General features: G+C 41.1%; 2 protein-coding genes across 2 annotated transcripts; both read left to right on the forward strand.

Moving 5' to 3' along the window:
• Positions 1-2375: 2375 nt before the first annotated feature.
• LOC308150389 (nuclear GTPase SLIP-GC-like) lies at positions 2376-13705 on the forward strand (the record flags this gene model as incomplete). Its single annotated transcript, XM_080523229.1, has 13 exons — positions 2376-2447; positions 2757-2872; positions 3356-3498; positions 3609-3687; positions 8320-8393; positions 8834-9053; positions 9243-9467; positions 9670-9873; positions 10261-10509; positions 12522-12615; positions 12967-13088; positions 13159-13225; positions 13668-13705. The coding sequence occupies exons 1-13, from the start codon at positions 2381-2383 to the stop codon at positions 13703-13705; spliced, it is 1698 nt and encodes a 565-aa protein (XP_080379355.1). The 5' UTR covers positions 2376-2380.
• A 2756-nt stretch (positions 13706-16461) lies between these two features.
• On the forward strand, positions 16462-20910 carry LOC308150391 (NACHT, LRR and PYD domains-containing protein 1b allele 5-like; the record flags this gene model as incomplete). Its single annotated transcript, XM_080523231.1, has 10 exons — positions 16462-16473; positions 16613-16746; positions 16912-16996; positions 17237-17318; positions 17612-17681; positions 17800-17870; positions 18506-18714; positions 19915-20162; positions 20458-20577; positions 20758-20910. The coding sequence occupies exons 2-10, from the start codon at positions 16651-16653 to the stop codon at positions 20908-20910; spliced, it is 1134 nt and encodes a 377-aa protein (XP_080379357.1). The 5' UTR covers positions 16462-16473; positions 16613-16650.
• Between the last annotated feature and the right edge of the window lie 232 nt (positions 20911-21142).

Consider the following 21142-nt stretch of genomic DNA (forward strand, 5'->3'; position numbering starts at 1 on the left):
TTTTGCCTTTACAAGTGTTACCATGTCATTTTATGAAGTTTTAATATGTTTTCAGGTGAGAAAGTACCAATATATATTCCCAAAATGTGTCCAGCTTATCAAAATAACCCGTATATCTCCTCTGACGATTTTCGTCGTCGAATTCGCTAGCATGCGTTCGTAAATTCGCCCTGGAAATCTGGTTAGCACCCATGGAATGCCTCTTGTCCAATCAAATTACCTGGTCCCTTTATGACGTTGAACCCGGTGTGCGCTCCGGCGCTCTCATAGCGAATTTACGAACGCACCCTGCGGTTTCACTTTCAAGATCTAATTTTTTTGCATTGGAAAACACTTACAGAGTGAACTGTCATAATGAAAACATGACAAAGCCATTTGACTATCTTGTTCATAAACAATGGTGTCAGGACTTTTCATTTTGATGACACTGACAACTGTTGTGCAAATGTTAATAGTGATGTGAGAAATGCACCAAAGCGACTGAGAAAACTGTATTATACACAACAGTGTTGTGTTGTGTATATGTGAGTGAGACTGTGGTCTACAGTGATATACAGAAAAAACATTATATACAATATTATACATGTATTTTTGTTGTCAGGACTTGTTTAGTTATTGTCATTTCGCAGAGTCACCTCAATAAAGCAAATGAACAAATGGAACATTTGCGAACAGTTCTGTAACAAAACGCTGTTACTTTTCCTCACACATGTGTAAGTGGAAATCCTTGGCCTTTCCTGTGGTCCTCGCAAATAAACCAGAATAACTCGTTTCTAAAGTCAGTTCCATTCACTTGATATAATGGTTGAAGCATGGTGGATGGTAATCTAAATTCAAAGGATCTAAAACAATTGTGGCTTGTTTTTCCAATGAAGCCAACAAGGTCTTTGAATTTAGCCCTGCCATGACTAATCTCAAGTATATTGCAGGCAATAGACCTCCATTTATCCCTATACTTGTAGGGCAACTTAGAAACAATAAGCCTGAGGTTTGATGGGCTATCAAGCTCTTCCAGATAGTGCAAGTCTTGCATGGCATTGTTGCATCCTCTCAAATACAGTGCATAGGCCTGTAGTGACTTTCCATCTTCAGCCTTTATGCTTGGCCAGTTCAAGGCTTTATTTATATATATAATAACGTATGCATGTATGTAACGAGACTGCGGGAGTTTTCATTACTAACGAATGAAAGTTGATTATCATTATTAAAAAATAACTGTAATATATATTGCAATGTTGTCCCTTTCACACATAGTTCCAAGTAATTTCCTTGGAATCCCAAGCTGTGTTGACCAGGTATCGAGACACAACAGCAGGGGAGGGGTGGGGGAGGGGAGGGAGGGGTTACATCACCCTCTGTAGAACATCTTCTATCTAATCGGCGCACTGTGCTAAAATGCATTATGAGAACATCAGTATTTTTACGCCTTTGGTTGTATTGTCTGAACGAACATTGATTGGGAGACATACTGTACAGTTTATCATTTTCATAACTGTCTGCACATATACATATCTTATTTTGATTTTTATTGTAGCCTATATATAAACACAAATATCAGTCTTATGCACTGTGTCTCATTCAGCACTGAAGCCTGAATTTGAGCACAGTGTGTGCCCCCTTGCTACCTCTGCTGATATAAAAGAGAATTGCAGGCTTGGAGAAATAGATGGCAGCCACAAGTACACAGACACACACAGAAATACTGCTAAAACGCTTTATACTAACTCGATTTTGAAAATGTAAAAATGCTGGGTGGTAGAACGCACATATCTAGGAAAAGTCATGAAAGGAGGGTCCTGAAATGTGATCGAGTGCAAAGGTAGAATTTTTTTTGTACTCACTGGTGCTGTTTAACACCTCACGGCTGTTCTAGTGTTAAGGGAGTGATTGAGCACACCTGGGCTCAATCAAGCCGTCGCAATGACAGTAGGCAGGAGGAAGGACAATCACCTGGGAAAACCAACACAAGAAACAACACACAAACACACTACAGCTGTACACAACACAATACAGTCGTAACAGTGAGCTTTTGTTTAAGTTACTGACATACTGGCAGCTCTCCTTATTTATATTTGAACACAATAAAAGCGCTTTGTTTTGGTCTCATGTGCCTCTGGACCTGAAACCCCACATACTGTAAGCTCTGGTCAATGACAGTTGCCTCTCCCCAGACCCTGTTTCTACTTGGGGTACATTGAAGGAAGTTGGCCACCTAGGAGGAGCTTTGCATTTTTACTTTTTTACTTTTTAAATAATGTGTATATCTGTTGAATGTAATGTATTTTAGTTTTTATGTAATATATCAAACATCCATAAATCTTCATGCATGACCTTGCCATTCTTAAATACATATTCTTTCTGCCTTTATAGTGAAGTTCTCATGGACACATTTGTCAAAGACAAGTTAACTGAGTGGAACTTCAGTGACTTGATAAAGACATTTGAAGGTGAACATGTTTCTTTCATTGCATGTGGAAATTATAGTAGTTCAGAAATGATTGATTATTTGTTTATAAATGCTTTATAAACCATTAACAAACATTCCTAACTCATTTGGTTATTGTTCGATTGTGGCTTTTAATGGTTTATAAAGCATACAAATAATTAATTGTTTATAAAATACTACATCATTTAGAAACCATTTATAAAACGAACGTAAATTGTTACCCATAGGCTATATCTCTCTTTATCTAGTCATTCTAATTCAAAGATATACAGTATTATTTTAAACAACCTGTTTATTTTCTGCCTTTCAGATGAAGGTATTGACAAAGAATGTTTCCTGGGCCTTGATGAAAAAGAAATCACCACCTTGATACCAAAAATGGGACCAAGGAAAAAATTCAAAATAAGACTCAAAGAATTGCTAGAGGTACATACAGCATTAATACAGTAACCTCAGTTACATATACCCATTCTTTCCTTATATCCATACTTTGCCTTAAGTTGGTGAGAGAAGAAAGAACATGCACAGCCAATTGTAGAAAAGAGTAGAGTATCCTTATCTTATGTTACATTTTGATTTAGCTATTGGATTATATCTGTAATTTTGTATTTAAAATAATTCTACTGTGGCATATTTTTCTGCTCAGAAGCGGTTGACTGGCACATGATATGACACTGGCACCATGATCGCCAAAGAGATTATGACCTTATGGTAGATTTTTGTTTTTGAACTACTTCATATGTAGTGTTAATAATAGTCTTGTATGTATTGTCCTGTAACTGTACTGTATGACATATCATGTTTATTATCATGTTGATTTATTTTCATGTCCAATATTCTGTATGCAGGGCTTTAAATACAATGAATTGGCATGACATTGTAATAGATCTAATGTGATTTCTACCTCAGTCTAAAACCTGTACATACAGTACAGAGCCTTACATCCCAACAACCCAACTGAACATTCCCCAGACTGCTGCTGAGACACAGACTCGCCTAAAAGCAACCATAAAACCCATCAAAAAACTCCTCCAAACATTAAAGACTGAGAGGTAAGTGACAGATACTGTAATGCCTTCATCAGTCCCTATTTGTTATACTGACAACTGAAAGTCCTTTCTACATGGGGATAGTGAACATTGCTGTGACTCTCTTTCCCCAGGTCGCCTGGTAAACCACCTGGTGTGGCTAAAGGAGACATGCCACCGTTCCTCAGCTCCTCAGCAGGAGTGGCAGACTTGGTAGGTCACTTCTGATGTTCTAAGTTTCATTGCCTATGGCTACAGCTGGGAAATTACTCAAAGTAACCTTTGGCATCTCGTTTTACAGAGATGCAAGTATATGCAAGCAGTCTATTGACAAGGCTAACCTAACCACTGCCACTGATCCCTAACTTGAGGACAAACAAAGTCAATGTACCCCAAATAAGCATGCTTAATGAAAAATGATTTTCCTAGAATAGAAATGTATGACATTTAGGGTCTACATGGACTTATCGTTCTGTTTTTTAGGGTTAGGGTGGCAATGTCTAGGTAAACAAACCGAAAACTTGTAGTGTATTGCAGTTTCCCCTTGTCGAGGACACATGGACTACGCTTAGTAGCATGTTTGTTTTTTACATACTGTACATTATGTTTGTTTTTGATGTATGATTCCTTTAAACTGTTGATAATGCACTGTATGTGTTTCTTCAGAATAAGCCCTCTACCAGTGAAATCCCTCCTCAAGTGAATATCCAAGGTACAGTATATACTGTATCACATATAAAACATGATAGTGATATATTATTTCAAGTTATTGTTTTAGAATAGAGAGACACACAAACACACACACACACACACACACACACACACACACACACACACACACTACATGTGTGTATATTGCACCTAGCTCAGACAGCAAAGTAGCATTGGCGCGACTATACAACGTCATTAGTAGCCAACAAAGTACTGATCCACAGGCTATCCACATCATAGCGGGGGACTTTAATCATGTCGACCTGAAGGCAGTACTACCCAAGTTCTACCAGCATGTAAAATGTGCAACGAGAGGAGAAAAAACACTGGATAAGGTATACACCAACATCAAACGTGCTTACAAGGCTAGTCCGCTAGCTCATCTAGGCATGTCTGACCATGTGTCAATCCTCCTGATTCCTGCATACACCACAATGGGGAAAAGGGCTCCCACCACCACTAAGACTGTCAGAACCTGGCCAGAAGGGTCCGCTCCACTGCAGATCTGCCTAAATGACACCCTATGGCAGGAATATGAGCATGAGGACCTGGAACAGTACACGTCGTCGGTTCTGAACCACATAGTGAACTGCACCAACTCAGTCACCGTGGACAAACGGGTCCGGGTCTACCCCAACACGAAGCCATGGATGACTGGGAAGGTCCAAAAACTGTTAAATGAGAGGGACAACGCCTTCATCGCAGGGAAGCGCACACCGCTGTACAGCTCCACCAGGGCCAACCTAAAGCGCGGCATCAAAGCGGCCAAGGCAGAGCACAGAGAGAAGATTGAGGAATGCCTCCTGAGCAACGACTCCAGGCGGATGTGGCAGGGGGTTCAGCAGATGACAAACTTCAGAGCCAACAGGCTCACAGCCGCAGAGGACGACCCCCTGCTGGCGGGAAAGCTGAACACCTTCTACGCCCGGTTCGACGAGGGGCGAACGGAGGTAACCACAACACAGACACCACTCTCTCCAGCTCTCAGCAGCCTCACCCTCACAGAGCACGAGGTGAGACGCGTACTGAAGGCGGTGGACCCCAGGAAAGCCTCGGGGCCGGATGGCGTCCTGGGACGGGTGCTGAGAGACTGCGCCGACCAGCTGGCCGGGGTTTTCACCAACATCTTTAACCAGTCCCTGTCCCAGGCCACCGTCCCACCCTGCCTGAAAACCTCAACTATCATTCCAGTCCCGAAGAAAAGCACGGTGAGCTGCCTAAACGACTACCGCCCGGTGGCACTCACACCAATCATCATGAAGTGCTTCGAGAAACTAGTCCGGGCCCACATACTCACACGCCTCCCGCCCAACCTGGATCCATACCAGTTCGCCTACAGAGCCCACAGGTCCACAGAGGACGCCATAGCGACGACTCTCCACGCCACTCTATCCCACCTGGAGAGGGGAAACAGCTACGCGAGACTGCTCTTCGTGGACTTCAGCTCCGCCTTTAACACCATCCTTCCAGACAGGCTAGTGACCAAACTACTAGACCTGGGTCTATCACACTCTATATGTGCGTGGATCAAGGACTTCCTGACCGACCGCCCCCAGAGGGTGCGGGTGGGCCCCCACACCTCCACAGCCCTCAGCCTCAGCACTGGGTCACCCCAGGGCTGCGTGCTAAGCCCCATCCTCTACAACCTCTACACCCACGACTTCACCCCCATCCACCCCAGCAACTACATCGTAAAGTTTGCAGACGACACCACCGTGGTGGGATGTATCTCGGGGGGGGACGAGGCGGCGTACAGGGATGAGGTAGAGCAATTGAGCAAGCTGTGCAAGGTTAACAACCTGCTGCTAAACAAGTCAAAGACCCAGGAATTCATCGTAGACTTCAGGAGGAAAAAGTCCGAGATCCTGCCCCTGCTCATCGACGGAGAGAGCGTGGAGATAGTCTCAAACCTCCGATTCCTGGGACACAACATGCGGGATGACCTGGCCTGGAAGGACAACACTAAAGGCACCATCAAGAGGGCACAACAGCGGCTATACACCCTGAGATGCCTCAAGAAACAACACAGCAAGCAGGAGATGCTGGTGGCCTTCTACCACGGCGCAGTGGAGAGTATCCTCACCTTCGGCATCTCCAACTGGTACCACAGCTGCACGGCAGTGGAGAGAAGCGATCTACAGAGAGTCGTGAGAACAGCACAGAGGATCACCGGCGCCCCCCTCCCCTCTCTGGAGGAGCTGTACAAAACACGCTGTCTCAGGAGGGCCTCCAAGATCTCCAAGGACCCGACCCACCCTGGGCACGAACACTTTGTCAAGCTGCCCTCGAACAGGAGGTACAGGACCCCGGCCGCTAAGACAAACAGACTGAAGGACAGCTTCTACCACAGGGCCGTCAAGGCCCTGAACACAGAAAAGGCCTAAGTTCTGGGCCCAGGACAGTCCGGACGGATTGTATGGCAGCTAGTGCTGAGGCACAAACATGTACATTTTCAAGCCTGCAAACTGTGACACTTTAAAATAATGTGAAAAAATACTTTCTGTGAAATATGACAACCCTAGTTGACTATCTGTGCAGTATAGTACAGTGGATTGTGTACATAGCCTCTATTGATGTAAACCAGCTCCTTACCTTCTTGTGATTTTTATGCATCTATGCTTTTTCCAAAATGTGTTTCTTTTTCCTTTCCTAAACACCAGGGGAGCCTCCCCTCCTAAATTTCGTTGTTTGGTACCTGTACTGTAGCAATGACAAATAAAGTCTATCTCTATCTCTATCTCTGCAAATTATGACAACCCTCGGGTACATAAGGTTCAGAGATAGGAAATGTTAGAATAGGTATAGCATAGCATAGAGTACAGCACAGTGTTTTATTTGTATAGTATAGTATAGTGGATAGTGTATATAGCCTTTATTTATGTAAACCAGCTCTTTTCCCTTCTTGTTTTTAGTTTTTTTTCCTAGCACCAGGGGAGCCCCCCCTCCCACATTTCGTTGTTTGGTACCTGTACTATATCAATGACAAATAAAGACCATTCACCATTCACCATTCATTCACCATTCATTCATTCATGTCCTTGTGCCATGAAAACTCTATCCACAGAGTGATGCCAATCCCACTAGTTGGACAATTTAGTACAAAAGCTGATGGTCTGTTTTTACTATGATTCGTCGTGTTTGGTGTACTGTATCAACAGATACTTCTTTTTTTCAGGAAAAAGAACATTGGATGAGGCCAATGCTAACAAACAGTGTTCACAAACAAAGGGTACAAATAAACGCCACTGTGGTTCTCCATTGGGGAATGCTGCAAAATCTGGTAGGTTGAGACTGACAGTAGGGTTTTTCAGTTCCACTCCAAAGAAGATCATTTACTGCAGGTTTTCCTCACCAAGGACTTAGCCTATGTGAACATCATTATTCCAGTAATGTTAAAATGATATAACATGAGACAATCTTACGAAAATACAATATAAATAATTTAAGAGACACTTGTGCATAGCTACACAGACAACACATAGACAACACATTTGGTATAAAGCTTGTGAAGCTGCATAAGAAACAGGTAATTGACTTTGTTTATGGAGAAAGTTTTGTTTGGAAGCCTCTACCTATTTGCCCCTTGAAATACTTTAATCGATAGGTGCATAATGGAAGTTAGAACACACAATTGTATTATGCTCCCTGGACAGCCACACATTCACACGTGTATGTCAAGGCTGTCTGAACTGTTTTAATTTTAAAGTAAGGTAACTCCTGCAGAAATGTGTTTCATAGAACGTGTGCAGATAAACAGTATATTATGTAGAACCACAGTGATACAGTATGTCACTCTACATGTTTCATATTATGTCAGCTCTATTTGAGATATTTTACTGAACTCATTGCACACACTATCACTGTAGCAAGACTTTCACATACATGTAAGACAACATCAAATGTCGTACTTCTGCACACGCTCCTTCTAATTGATCTGTTGACTCAGAGAGAAAATTCTTTGTTGAATGGAGTTTCATCTGTTTATCGTGGTAGTAATTAGTGTAACTGTATGATTTCTCTAGTTCCTTATATTTTTCCATGTGCATCTTTACATTTGTATAGGACTTCTTTACATTTGTATAGATCTTAGCTGCATGTGTGTTTTCTCTGACAGATGTTACAATTAAGAAACAGGTGGAGGAGATCATGGAACACATCAAAGACAAACTCGATACTCTGCCCTCTACAAAAATTCTACATTTTCTAAAGTAAGTGCACGTCTACACTATGCACGTCTACACATGCTACACTATGCAAAGTCAGAGTTTGTATGCTTTTACACCTTGAAATTCAAGACTTTCAAGCACTTTTTCCAGCAGCACTGCAAAGCCATCCTAAAAGTACACATTCCAAAAATATTCGTCTTATAAGTCAACCCACTCTGAAAATGTTTGTGGGGATGAAATCATAAATGATATATCACTCAGAACATATTTTTCTATTCTGCATCATCGGGCATTATACTGCCTACTTATAACGCTTTGTCAATGTAGTTTTAGAAGGTTATTACAGTCCACCTTGTGCACTATAATGCATTATGTCTAGCACATAAAGCATACAGAATGTGCATATACAGTAATGTTCTAAGATGAACAGGGTTTTCATAGTAACTGTTATCAAATAACCTATTTTCTCTCACATCTAATAGAGAAAAGATAAAAGTGTTGGAGACAGACAAAAAAGAGATAGTGGGTGTATTTGGAAGGACAGGAGCCGGTAAAAGCTCCTTGATAAATGCCATCCTGGGTGAACCGGACCTGCTTCCCAGTGGTGGAGACGGCAGTGCATGCACCTCCGTCATGTTGAAGGTGGAGGCTAATACAACCAACCCCAGATACATTGCAGAGATTGAGTTCATTTCAGAGGAGGTAATGCCATCTTCCTCGTACATTGCAAAGGACGCATACAATGTAGTGTGGTGTTAAGGGATACAATTGTACAATTAATAGAAGGTTAATAACTGTTTTTCACAATTTGCGAAGCTGGTATAGTATATGAGGATTTAGGGTATATGAATAATGTGAGAATGTTTTGATGAATTTATATTTCTCTGTTAGGAATGGAAAGAGGAGCTATTGTCTATCATAGAAGAGTCTAAGCAGAAAAATGATAATGACAAGGAAGAGGACAATAATCATGAGGATGATTATGATGACGATAAAATCTCTGCATTGTATGGAGAAGGAGTTCATTTAGACTTAGAAGAACTGATGGATCGAAAGCACTTCAGAGAAATTCCAGAGTTTCGTTCATCGGAAAAGAAAATCATTTCATGTGACACTGTAAGTTATGTCAAGAGTGTGTTCTTTGGAGATGCATGCTTTGGTGTTTGGCTTTTCCTTTCAAACATTGATTCTGAAATAATGTCACCATTGGCATCACGTCTTTGAATAGGCTCTCTGATATTTAAAGGGGTTCATCTTGAAAAAGAATAAGATGCAATCAATGCATTTATATTCATGTTTCAGTATGTTTTTATTGCAGGCTTCAAAGCTCTCTACAAAAATTGCTCGCTACACACGTAGTGACAAAGAGGGTGACAACAAATCTGGCGGAAACTATTGGCCACTTGTGAAGTGCGTAACCCTCAAGATACCGAACTCCAAAGATCTTCTGGAGAATGTTGCACTTGTGGATCTTCCAGGCACTGGAGATTGCAACAAGAGCAGAGATCAAATGTGGAAATCTGTAAGTAAGCACAATTCTTGTGACAACTATACAATGTATGTTCTCTGTTTATAGCACCTTTTATTTATGAACCATTCTAATTGATTTTCTCAATACAAGTTGGATAATAAACATTATTCAGCAAATGCACCATATACAGTGATGTTTATTTGGGGTGGCAGGATATCAACTTGTTAGATTTCACTGGCTTGTGTTGGACATTTTTCTGCAAACCTTTCATGAACTATCGTTAGCACCACTCATGATATAGTTTGCACGAGTGAACACAAAGTGGATATTAGGCTAGGAAAACACCAAGTTCAGAACTGTAGGGACAAACATGAGTCTTGAAAAAATCTCGAGTAAGATTCCTACAAATAAAATACAAAGTTATAACTTCCTCTTTAGTTTGTTGGAAATTGCTCTGCTGTGTGGATTGTGAACGACATTACACGAGTAACTTCAGAGAAAGATCCTTGGGAGATCTTAGACAACACCGTCAGTCGCATGGGGCCTGGTGGAGAATGTCGAAGCATTAGTTTCATCTGCACCAAGACGGACAACGATACGAGAAGTGACGGAAACCGTGTACTGAGCAGAAATAACAACGTCAAGAAACAAGTCAGAGAAAAATTCAACAAACAAAAAGAAATAAAGGTAAGCTAATGGATGTCTGATACAAAGGTTGAGCCTGTAAAATCGTGTGCAACTAGTCCTCCTATGGATTATGACTTTTTATCAATTCGAGAACTTAATTTCAGTATAATCAAGAATAACTCCCAGTAATAATGAAATATATGATAAATATATATATAAATATATTGATAAGTATAACATTTTCTTAACCAAATCAACAATGATATAGGCCTACTTCTCCATTGTTTGTGTTTGTAGCAGACTTTGTACCAAACAAATGATATATGGTTTCAAATCATGTTTTAACAAAGTAATACTTTCACTAATTTCAATGAGAATCATTTATCTAATTGTTTACTCTGATTGAATATCATATCTTGAGCACTGCAGGTGATGTAAAAATATATTTGCGCCATTCTACCTAAATTACACAATTACCATTAATATAGTAACCTGTCACATTATGGTATCCTGAATTACAACTAATGATTTGTGAAGCCTTTAAGGTTGTCAAAAAGGTTATTCCACATTTAGCAAAGTGTTAGATGCCAGCACCTGTTATAACACCCGTCATATAGTATAAATGTGCTTATGAATGATTTATGAGGTGTCTATGTATGTTTTATGAATGCTTCATTAACCTTTTAGAAGTTGTGATTTGTTTAAATAGGCGCCTTATTTGGTTTGTAATGCATTTATAATAGGCTGTTATCTTTTACTTTATTGATAGTCTTGGGCCCAATCCCGATTCCCTTTTCTACCGCTACGGCTCGTTTTCGAGTGCCACTCGCTTTTGAGCCAAGGCCTCGGAACAGAGCCACAAGCCATAGTGGTTGAAATCTTTCCCTACAAAATGGGACAACCCTGCAAGACCCTGATTCATCATCAGTATTGTCATAGAAACTAGGCCAAAAAGCGTGACTATCATGCACAAATCAGCCTAATGTTAGATAGATACCTTAACATTAAATATGTCTACCATCATCAGCTGTCAAACGCCACAATAATTTATTTCTAAATAAACAGGATTGTACAAATGTGAATCGCACTCCGATGTAGCTATTTCTATGGGAAGGCTGTGCTTGACGCTTCCATTGGACTTGGACGACGGGACGCTCATACAATCTCCTCGTTTGTTGCAGAGGAACTGGCACCCAGTGACAAACGCGCAGATATGTGTGCTCCTTGCTCAGTAGTCTTGCTCAGTAGTCCAATGGAAGTGCCCAGGTAATAGTGCTGAGCACCAAAACCCGAAGCGTGCTGGACTGTGGAACGGTCTATGTTAAGCATAGGCACAGCACATCTGCATAATAGCGATTGTTTTTGTTATGCTTGCTGTAAAGAAAAGGTCTATTGAAATGACATGTAGGTGTCATATGCCATCAGACATGGAAATATGTCAATATGCGCGACTGTCATGCACAAATCAGCCTGTAACGTTAGACACAGCACCTCGGCATAATAGCCATTTTTTTGTTATGCTTCTTTAAGAAACGGTCTATAATGCATTGAAAGGACATTAAACTAAGATAATAACATGGTTATCATATATTTTTTCAAAGCTTTATTAATAAGTAATTACAGAAAAAGTAAATGACATTTGTGGCTGTGTTACGCATTGCATACTGTAGAGCGAAATCTGATTTCTGTATGATTCCCAATGCATGGTGGGAGCGAGGGGTATGGCTCCGAACGTAGTCTGGTCGTGACAAATCTCCAAACGAAAGCCGTGGATAGCCCTCCCTCTTACCCCTAGCATGATGAAATATGAATTGGGACACCCCTACCCTAAACATGAATGTGCAAAACGAAGCCGTAGGGGTGAACTGGGATTGGGGTGAACTGGGATTGGCCCTTAATATTGACCCCGGTACTAGGGGTACCAATCACAGGTGTGCTCTAATGTAAAGTGTTACCAACATTTTGTGAAGCATTTATGTAGGTAGATTAGAATAAATTATCTTTTTAAGTTATAATTTGTTTTAAGTGGGACCAACATGATCGATGCTTATTTTCTTATATTCATCTTTCAGAAACATTTCAGTGATGAAAAGGATTTCTTCCAAGTGTTTACTGTCAGTTCTAATGAATTTCAAAAGAAAACATTCTTGCAACCAGAACAGACAGGTACTGTTTACAAAAGTCTTCCATCTGCTATACAGCCTGGTTAAAGCTAACAGCATTTTGCAGCTATGTCTTTTTTTTACCTACAGTATCAGTATATTATACATAGACAGGGCCCAGCCACTGGAAAAACTGCAATTTTGCCCCACCAAAGTTTTCTCAATGGATTATGAAGATCTGGCCTCTACTCTTGCAATTAAGCTTTTGGGCTGGATTTTGCCTAAAATCCAATACAAGTCTAAAATCCAACATAACTGCCATAATACCATTAATTTGTATTCTAACATGTTCTGCAGCTTTTATAAAAACTTTATTCATATATAAGTAAAGTTTCTCTAAATTCACATATTGCAGAAATACCCAAACTTCAGGAATTTCTCAGAAATCTCAATGATCGTCAAAGAAAGACAGCAGACTATGTCTCTGGAGCCTACGGGATCCTCTCTCTGATCCAAGGAGCCAACAGCAGTGACAAGGTATGATCATTTCAGAACAATGCTGAAAGTCAAAGTTTCTTCATGTGATTGTATTGCATTTGGATTTCAGACGGTTGGCAAAGAAGAAGTGTACCAGGTTCTAGAGCAGAAGTTGAACGATGAGCTGGAAACCATCAGTAAATCTATGGATGAGCTTCATGACGCTTTTGAAAGATGCCTCTCAAAGGGAGTTGAACAATCTGTAGAATCATGTGAGACATCCTTGAATAAAGTGACGACACCAGTAAGTAATTCAACAATAACACTGTCATGATGACAATATGGTTATCTTTATATACGTATTCCAATAAGAATTCCTTTATTGACCCATCTGGTTCAATAAAGCTAAAATGAAAGTGTGCATAAGAAAATGTTGTTCCCTCCAAAATGTGGGATCACATCTGATGCTGTACTTTTAAAAGTGTTAATATTATCTCTTTTTTCAGAGAGGACAGAAGGGCAGTGGATTTCATAAGACGTTGAAGTCTTTATGCGAGAATGACGGAGTTTATAAACCAAAAGGAAAAAAGAAAAGAAAAGAGATTAATCTTAATGAGAGTTTAACCTCATGTGTGAGAGGTTCCATTGATGAAGTGTTTAAGAAATATTTCCCGTAAGTTCTTTCAGAGTCTAGGCCCCGTGCACCACAAAAATCATGTGCAAAGACTGTTTGGGTCATTGTGGTGTGGGCGAGGGCATCTATATAGATGTCTTTATCTCATTGCTAACTGAAACTTTGCTGAATGAAATCTCCAAGTTTGCTGCGATGGCCACCTAAAACAGCTTTGTTCACACTGGATACCTTGTGCTCTTAGCGGAAGCAAATTGGGACCCACTGGTGAAGACTTACTTGACTTATGCCGTTGAATCTCTTGCAGAGCAAAGGCCATCAACGACTCTTCTCCATCCATCACGGCTCTGGGCTTTCTTTTCCACCTCTCCCCAGCTGGTACCCTGCCTCTTCAACTCCGCCTCAGAGTCCCGCCTCCAGCTGTTTCTGGGCCTTCCTCTTTTCCGCTTTCCCTGTGGGTTCCATGTCAGGGCCTGTCGTGTGATGGTAGCTGCTGGTTTGCGCAGGGTGTGACCAATCCATCCCCACTTCCGTCTCCTGATCTGGCTCTCTACTGGCTCCTGGCTCCCTCTCTGCCACAGTTCCTTATTAATGATTTTATCTGGCCACCTGATTTTGAAGATGCGCCTCAGACAGATGTTGATGAAAGTCTGGATTTTCTGCAATGTTTTCTTTGTCATTCTCCATGTTTCTGAGCCATAGAGAAGGACACTTTTGACATTAGAGTTAAAGATGCGCACCTTTGTTGGAGTAACTATTTCCCTTGAGGCCCAGATGTTCTTCAGGATGATAAAGGCTGCTCTGGCTTTGCCTACCCTAGCAGTGACATCACTGTCTGTGCCACCCTGCTTGTCAATGACGCTGCCAAGGTAGGTGAAGGAGTCGACTTCTCTGATGGGTCTGTCGTCTATGATGACGGGGGTGGTGTTCGGGGTGTTAATCCTCATCAGTTTGGTCTTTTCCTTGTTCATCCTGAGGCCTGATGCAAGGGATGTGATTGAAAGCTGGGTGGTCTTGTCCTGCATGTGGTTATAGCTGTGTGACAGGAGTGCCAGGTCGTCAGCAAAATCAAGGTCATCAAGCTGTGACCAGAGGGTCCACTGTATGCCTTCCTTCTTGCCCGCTGTGATGGTCTTCATTATCCAGTCTATGACCAGGAGGAACAAGAAGGGTGACAGTAGACATCCCTGTCGCACTCCGGTCTTGACCTCGAAACTGTCTGACGTCTGGCCTGCATGTAAGACCCTGCAAGTCATTCCCTGGTAGGTGTTCTGGACCAGGGAGATTATCTTCTCAGGGACTCCGTAGTGCCTCATTAGTTTCCACAGTGTCTCTCTGTCCACGCTATCAAAGGCCTTTTCGTAATCTACGAAATTTATGAATAGGGAGGAGTTCCACTCTATAGATTGTTCCACTATGATGCGTAGTGTGGCAATCTGGTCGGCACAGGATCTGTTACTCCGAAAACCTGCCTGCTGGTCTCGAAGTAGGGGATCAACTGCAGTTCTCATTCTCTCCAGTAACACTCTGTTCAGGACTTTGCCTGGTACTGAAAGAAGCATGATTCCCCTGTAGTTGTTGCAGCAGGTTAGGTCTCCTTTCTTTGGAATTTTGATAATAACTTTGATAATGCCAGTTTTCCGGCACCCTCTCCTCCTCCCAGATTGTTGCGAAGAGGCTGTGGAGCATCTCCGTGGTGGTTGCGATGTCGGCCTTGATTGCTTCTGCTGGTATTCCATCCGGCCCTGCAGCCTTTCCTGACTTCAGAGCCCTGATAGCCTGCCTGATCAGACAGACTGGTGAAGAGCATGGAAGAAAATGAGGGAACAATATGTTTACTGATTTATACCAAGCATTTCTAATTAATAATATGTGTGCTGATGCTGTAGATATCAGACGACCTCGCAAGAGGGATTCCTTTCTATTTACAGTCATCAGGGCCGTTCTTCAAAGAGTAGAGAAGTAAGCTGTGTCTGGACCATGATGCCATATTCCCTGTGGGAAAAATACTATGAACCAGCTGCCGATTTGTTCCCTCAATCTCTTTGTGATTGGCTCATTCTTCGGGTCTATTACCTACAGTTGATACTTGAATTAAAGCAGTGTCAATCTGGTTTACAGGATTAGTTGTTCACTGTTGTTCACTGGGCCCTTAATTATGTCTACTTTGGATGAACTGTGTTTCAGAAATCAGGGCAAGCGTGGCCCAATCAGAGAATGTATTGACAACTTCAACCTTGACACCAGCAGCTTGGTTAAAAAGGAAACAGAACTTTCCCTGCATCTAACATTCCTCAAGACAGAGGTACAGTGTGGGAAACACACACACACACAAATACACACGTGGTCCTCTGTGACTCAGCTGGTAGAGCATGGCGCTAACAACGCATAGGTTGTGGGTTTGTTTCCTGCTGGGACCATATATACTCAAATGTATGCACTCACTGCAATGTAAATCGCTTTGGATAAAAGCGTCAGCTAAATGGCATATATTATTAGATTAGATTAGATTAGATTCACTTTATTGTCATTACGTAGTACAAGACAATGCAACGAAATGATTGTGCGTCAAACCAGAAGTGCAACAAATAGCAATTATATTGCAGTAATTATAATTATTATTATATATTTATGTACACACACACACACACACACATAACAATATTCCCCAAACATGTTCCAAATATATTTTTTCTATCTGAAAGGAAATCAAATTGAAGGCAGAACTGCATGATGACATCCTTAAGAAAAAGAAAGAAATCTACTACAGTCTAACAGAATCAGTGAAGAGGGCCATGCTCCCATGCTATATAAGTAAGTCATGGAATGAATATTATGGAATTAGCATTCATTCACCTTAATCCAATTTGGAATAAAACAAGTTTGTACAATATTTCAATTCCAAGATGATCATGTTATGATAGTGGAGAATAATATGCTATCTGTGTTACAGGGGCAGCAAGACATAAAGGAAAAGATTCTCTGAAAAGGATGAGAAATGAACTAAATGAGCACATGAAGAAATCAAAGAGTACCATGTTCCTACAGGCCAAGGATAAGATGCTGGATCTCATAAAAAACCTGAAGGTTTAGCAACTTCAAAGCTGAAACAATTAATAGCAATGTTGCATGTTTTATATGTAGGCTATGTGTGGTTCATCACCCACCATTGTGAATGCCTACTCATACCTACTCAATTGTGGTCAAAGCAATACACATGATGTGTGAGTGATCTTGTCTTTCCTACATTAGGAACACATGTTGATGAATCTCAAGTGTAAACTACAAGGATCCATAGAGGTGTCACGCGAGACCTTTTACAGCTCATCTCTCCCAGGTAAAGGGAAAACACGAGACGGCCCAATGTCTCCTATAGTTGAAACCCAATGCTACTACAGCTACATTTCACATTTTCTCCTGTTTAAAATCAAGTAGAATTAGAACAAAAAAGAACCTAATTCGCTAGTTTTGTCATCTGTCTTTCCCAACACTTTCAAGAACCACACATGTTGAAGCACAGAGTAGGCAGGCATCAGTGAAATGCCCCTTGAGTACAGTATCTACTGTTTTGTTGCAGATGTCACTGAGGAGTATGACAAAATTCATTTAATGAAGACGTACCAGGAACTGAGGGGAAACAACATTACAGCAACAGCATGGTAAAACAAACCTGTCTTGCATCTTCATTGAATAACTTCAAATACTGTTTGAAATTGGTGACTTATTGTGTACTGTATGCAAAAGTAAGAAAAAAAGAATTGTATTAGAATGCATCATTGTCTCATGAAAATATATTCAATGTACAGTAATTTGTACACAACTCTGTTTTGGTGTTGTATAACCAACCAACATATAATTCACAAAACATATTTTGGATTCTATCTTTCCTATTGTTCATGTTTTCTGAAATTGATACTAAGATTTGTATATGGGCTATTCTATCCTATCCTAGTTTTGATTCCCAATCAGAAAAAAGTGCAGCATCTGATTTGCAGTCTAAGAAGGGAATGAAGCATGCACAGGTACAGTACAGTCTTGTGAATAATTGCTCCGGGCCTTATATTGACCATACCTTCCTCAAAGGAATACAGGTTGAGTTTATGTTCCATAATGTGTACTATTGTTCCTTTTCCTTTTTAGGTACAAAAAAGTGTAACTGTATTAATTCCACACATTGTCAAATCAACACCTGACCACAGGCCTCATTACAGGTAACTGGTTATCTACACTCACCATACACTTTTTAGGAACACTATACTAATACTGGGTAGGGCCTCCCTTTGCTCTCAAAACAGCCTCAATTCTTTGTGGCATTGATTCCACAAGATTTTGGAAACATTCCTTCGAGATTCTGGTCCATGATGCCATGATTGCATCACGCAATTCCTGCAATTGCATTCACACAATTTTTCAGGTGCGCTTTCAAGCTCTGACTCTCCCATTCTTCCATATCCCAAAGGTGATTTATTGGATTAAGATATGACTGGGTAGGCCACTGAAGAACACTTTGTGACATTGCACATTATAATACTGGAATTAGCCATTAGAAGATGGGTACATTGTGGCCATGAAGGGATGCACATAGTCAGCAACAATACTCAAATAGGCTGTGGCATTCAAGTGATGATTGATTGGTGTTAACGGTCCCAAAGTGTGCCAAGAAAACATTCCCCACACCATTACACCACCTGAATCAATGAGAAGGTGTACAGGTGTTCCCAATAAAGTGTTCAGTGAGTGTATACTCCTGCTTTCGCAACCTTGTTCCACTAGCTCCCACTGCCAGCACAAATTACTCCTGTTTTCACTCAGTTTGTAACTGTTACTATTTCCCTCTGTGTGGTAGGCTTGACCTCCCAGAGGCAGGCCATTTCCAGTGCCGGTTCACTGGATTGGTGTTTGTGATGGAAGCGAAGGGAGAAGTGTTTTACAATATTGTCAACTGGGACAGAAGCCTACTGGGACAGAAACCTCCAGCAGGACCTCTATTCAGCATTAAATGCGATCAGAAGTCTATCCGTCAGCTACACTTCCCACACTGTGAGATCAGCCATGGTGAGTGATGCATCGTTGTCTGGATACTATAATCAGGGGTGCACATAACTGGTGCGCCAGTGCGCATGCGTCGCCAAAATGCATGCTGCGCGGAAGATCAGCGGCATGAACGCGCTCTTGCGCACCAACAGCTGGGAGCGCTGGGAGAGGAATTTACTTCCTCAAAATCCACCTGCTGACTGCTGACTGCTGCATCACTGCAAGCCCCGTAACGCCATCACAACGACCACGGCGACTCCCCTCACGAAAACATTCGGAAAGTATCGTAACTTGTACTTTCATTCCGCGTATCGCGTATCGCACGGTTATCACGCCGACACGTGACAATTCAGTCCCGAACGACTCGTCGCTAAAAGGAAAAACAACACCAAGGAACTTCACGTTTCTTTTCTCTGAAGCTTTCAAACGTTCAGACGTTTGTTTTACAGCTTTATCGCACTTTATCGCACCTAGACCCCTGACCCAGGGAATATGGTTGGGAATTCTATTAGAAGAAAAAAAAAGACTTTGTTGCACAATCAAAATAATGAGCTATTTAAAGTGATAGCCTACACAACATCCTCTACCATGGTTGAAATTGAGGACAGTGATAACTTACAGCAGTCAAGAGAGCAGTGATGATGATGATTAAGCTTGTAGCATAAATAAATGCTTAGGCTGTAACTTTTTGTTGAAAAGTTGATTTCAGTGTTTACAGAACAGAGCAGTGCTTAAAGAGATGTCAGTTGATTTCATTGTGTTTAAAGAACAGACATTCAGTTAGTGCTTAAAGAGATGTCAGTTGATTTCATTGTGTTTAAAGGAGTCTGACAGACTTTCATGCTTAAAGAGCAGTCATTTGATTTTGCATTTGTTTCTTTTGTTTTGCACACAATCATTTGTTCGTTCATCTTTATTTATGAATAAATGTAGTTTTGCTAATATAAGTTATCCATGTATCCCTTTTTTATCCATCCTGTGGGACGGGTCGTGACTCGCGAGCTCGGGGAGCACCAAGCAGCATCCCTAGGTGCTCCTCTGAGCACTGGCCCCAAAAAGTTATGTGCACCCCTGACTATAATGCTATGAAGCTGATTTTATTGAGCAATATTGTTTCAACATGAAAATGACAATGAATGATAAATATATAAATCATTTGAATGTGATAGACAAATGTACTGTAGGCTTATACTGAGCATATGCATTACCCCTATTTTACAGTGGAAAATCCTGGAAATTTGTCTGTGGCTCATATTACGGATGGCAACTTGGAGGTGCTGCCACCACTAAAGATGACTGACCAACATGTGATTGTGAATATCACAGACCTTTCCCTCTTTGGCCTCATCAGAAATTGGTTCACATTTCTCCCAGTGCAAAGCCAAGTTCTGCTGTTTCTTCGAAAACTTGGAGATCTGAAGTGCATACTGAATGTGCTTTTGTTGCCAAGGAATGTACCGCTTTCCGAGGTGAATATGGCATGTGAATATTATATTATTATCAATCGTGAGCTGCAGCGTTCCAAATGCATTTTGTTGTTCTAGCTATTACATATCACCTCTAATAAGGGTGTTAAGGGCTACTGTTATGGCTGTTCACTGGACTGGAAATGTTGCCTTAAAGACTGCTACACCTAAATTGGCAAATAATTACTTTTTTTTTTACTATTGGGAACTAAATTGTGAAATTGTCTGCGTTAATTGAGTTTACTTTGCCTACATAAATGCATCCCATTAATTAATCAGTACTTTGTATCCTTTGAAGGTGAGTCATCAACAGAGTGGAAGTACTTACATTCAAACCAGCTCCCAGTGTACTCTCAATCCTAAAGGAAGATACGGCCTGTGCTGTGAGCTAATTTCCAAATCTGAGATACAACCAAGGGTAGGAATGGACACGGTCATTCATGATGAAAGCATGTTTCAGCTTGTTTTTTTGTTTATTCCACCCTGAAGTGTGAACCATAAAAAGTAATCATGAGTCAACATACTCTTCTGAATTGCGCTAATGCTGAATTTTTTAGAAACCTCACTGATCATTAAATTCCTACATTTTATGTTTCAGAGTGGGCAGTTTGATGAGGAGTACAGCCCAAACTTCCACCCCACATTTCAGGTGTTTTTGGATTCAGTCCCAGAGAGAGTAAGACTAATCCTTCTGGACAGAGGGAACAATGACCAGCGAGTGTGGGAGGGTCTTGTTCAGCTTGCAGGTTAGATCAAATAACTGTATGTTTTCTGTTCACTTGTCCACACCACCACCTCACTGGGAGGGTATGCTGTATCAACCATACAGAAGAAAAACATTAAAGTTTCTTCTCCACAACTTTTCAAGGTTATGAAGCCCCTCAGATCATCCTTTTTCCAGGTAGGACTTATTTCTTTTTGTATGCCTTATCCTAGAAGTCTGATATTGAATACTTACCGGTATATGAGATTCAGGGGAATCT

The sequence above is a fragment of the Nansenia antarctica genome (assembly GCF_963989245.1).
Source record: "Nansenia antarctica genome assembly, chromosome: 2".
In the NCBI taxonomy this organism is placed as follows: domain Eukaryota; kingdom Metazoa; phylum Chordata; class Actinopteri; order Argentiniformes; family Microstomatidae; genus Nansenia; species Nansenia antarctica.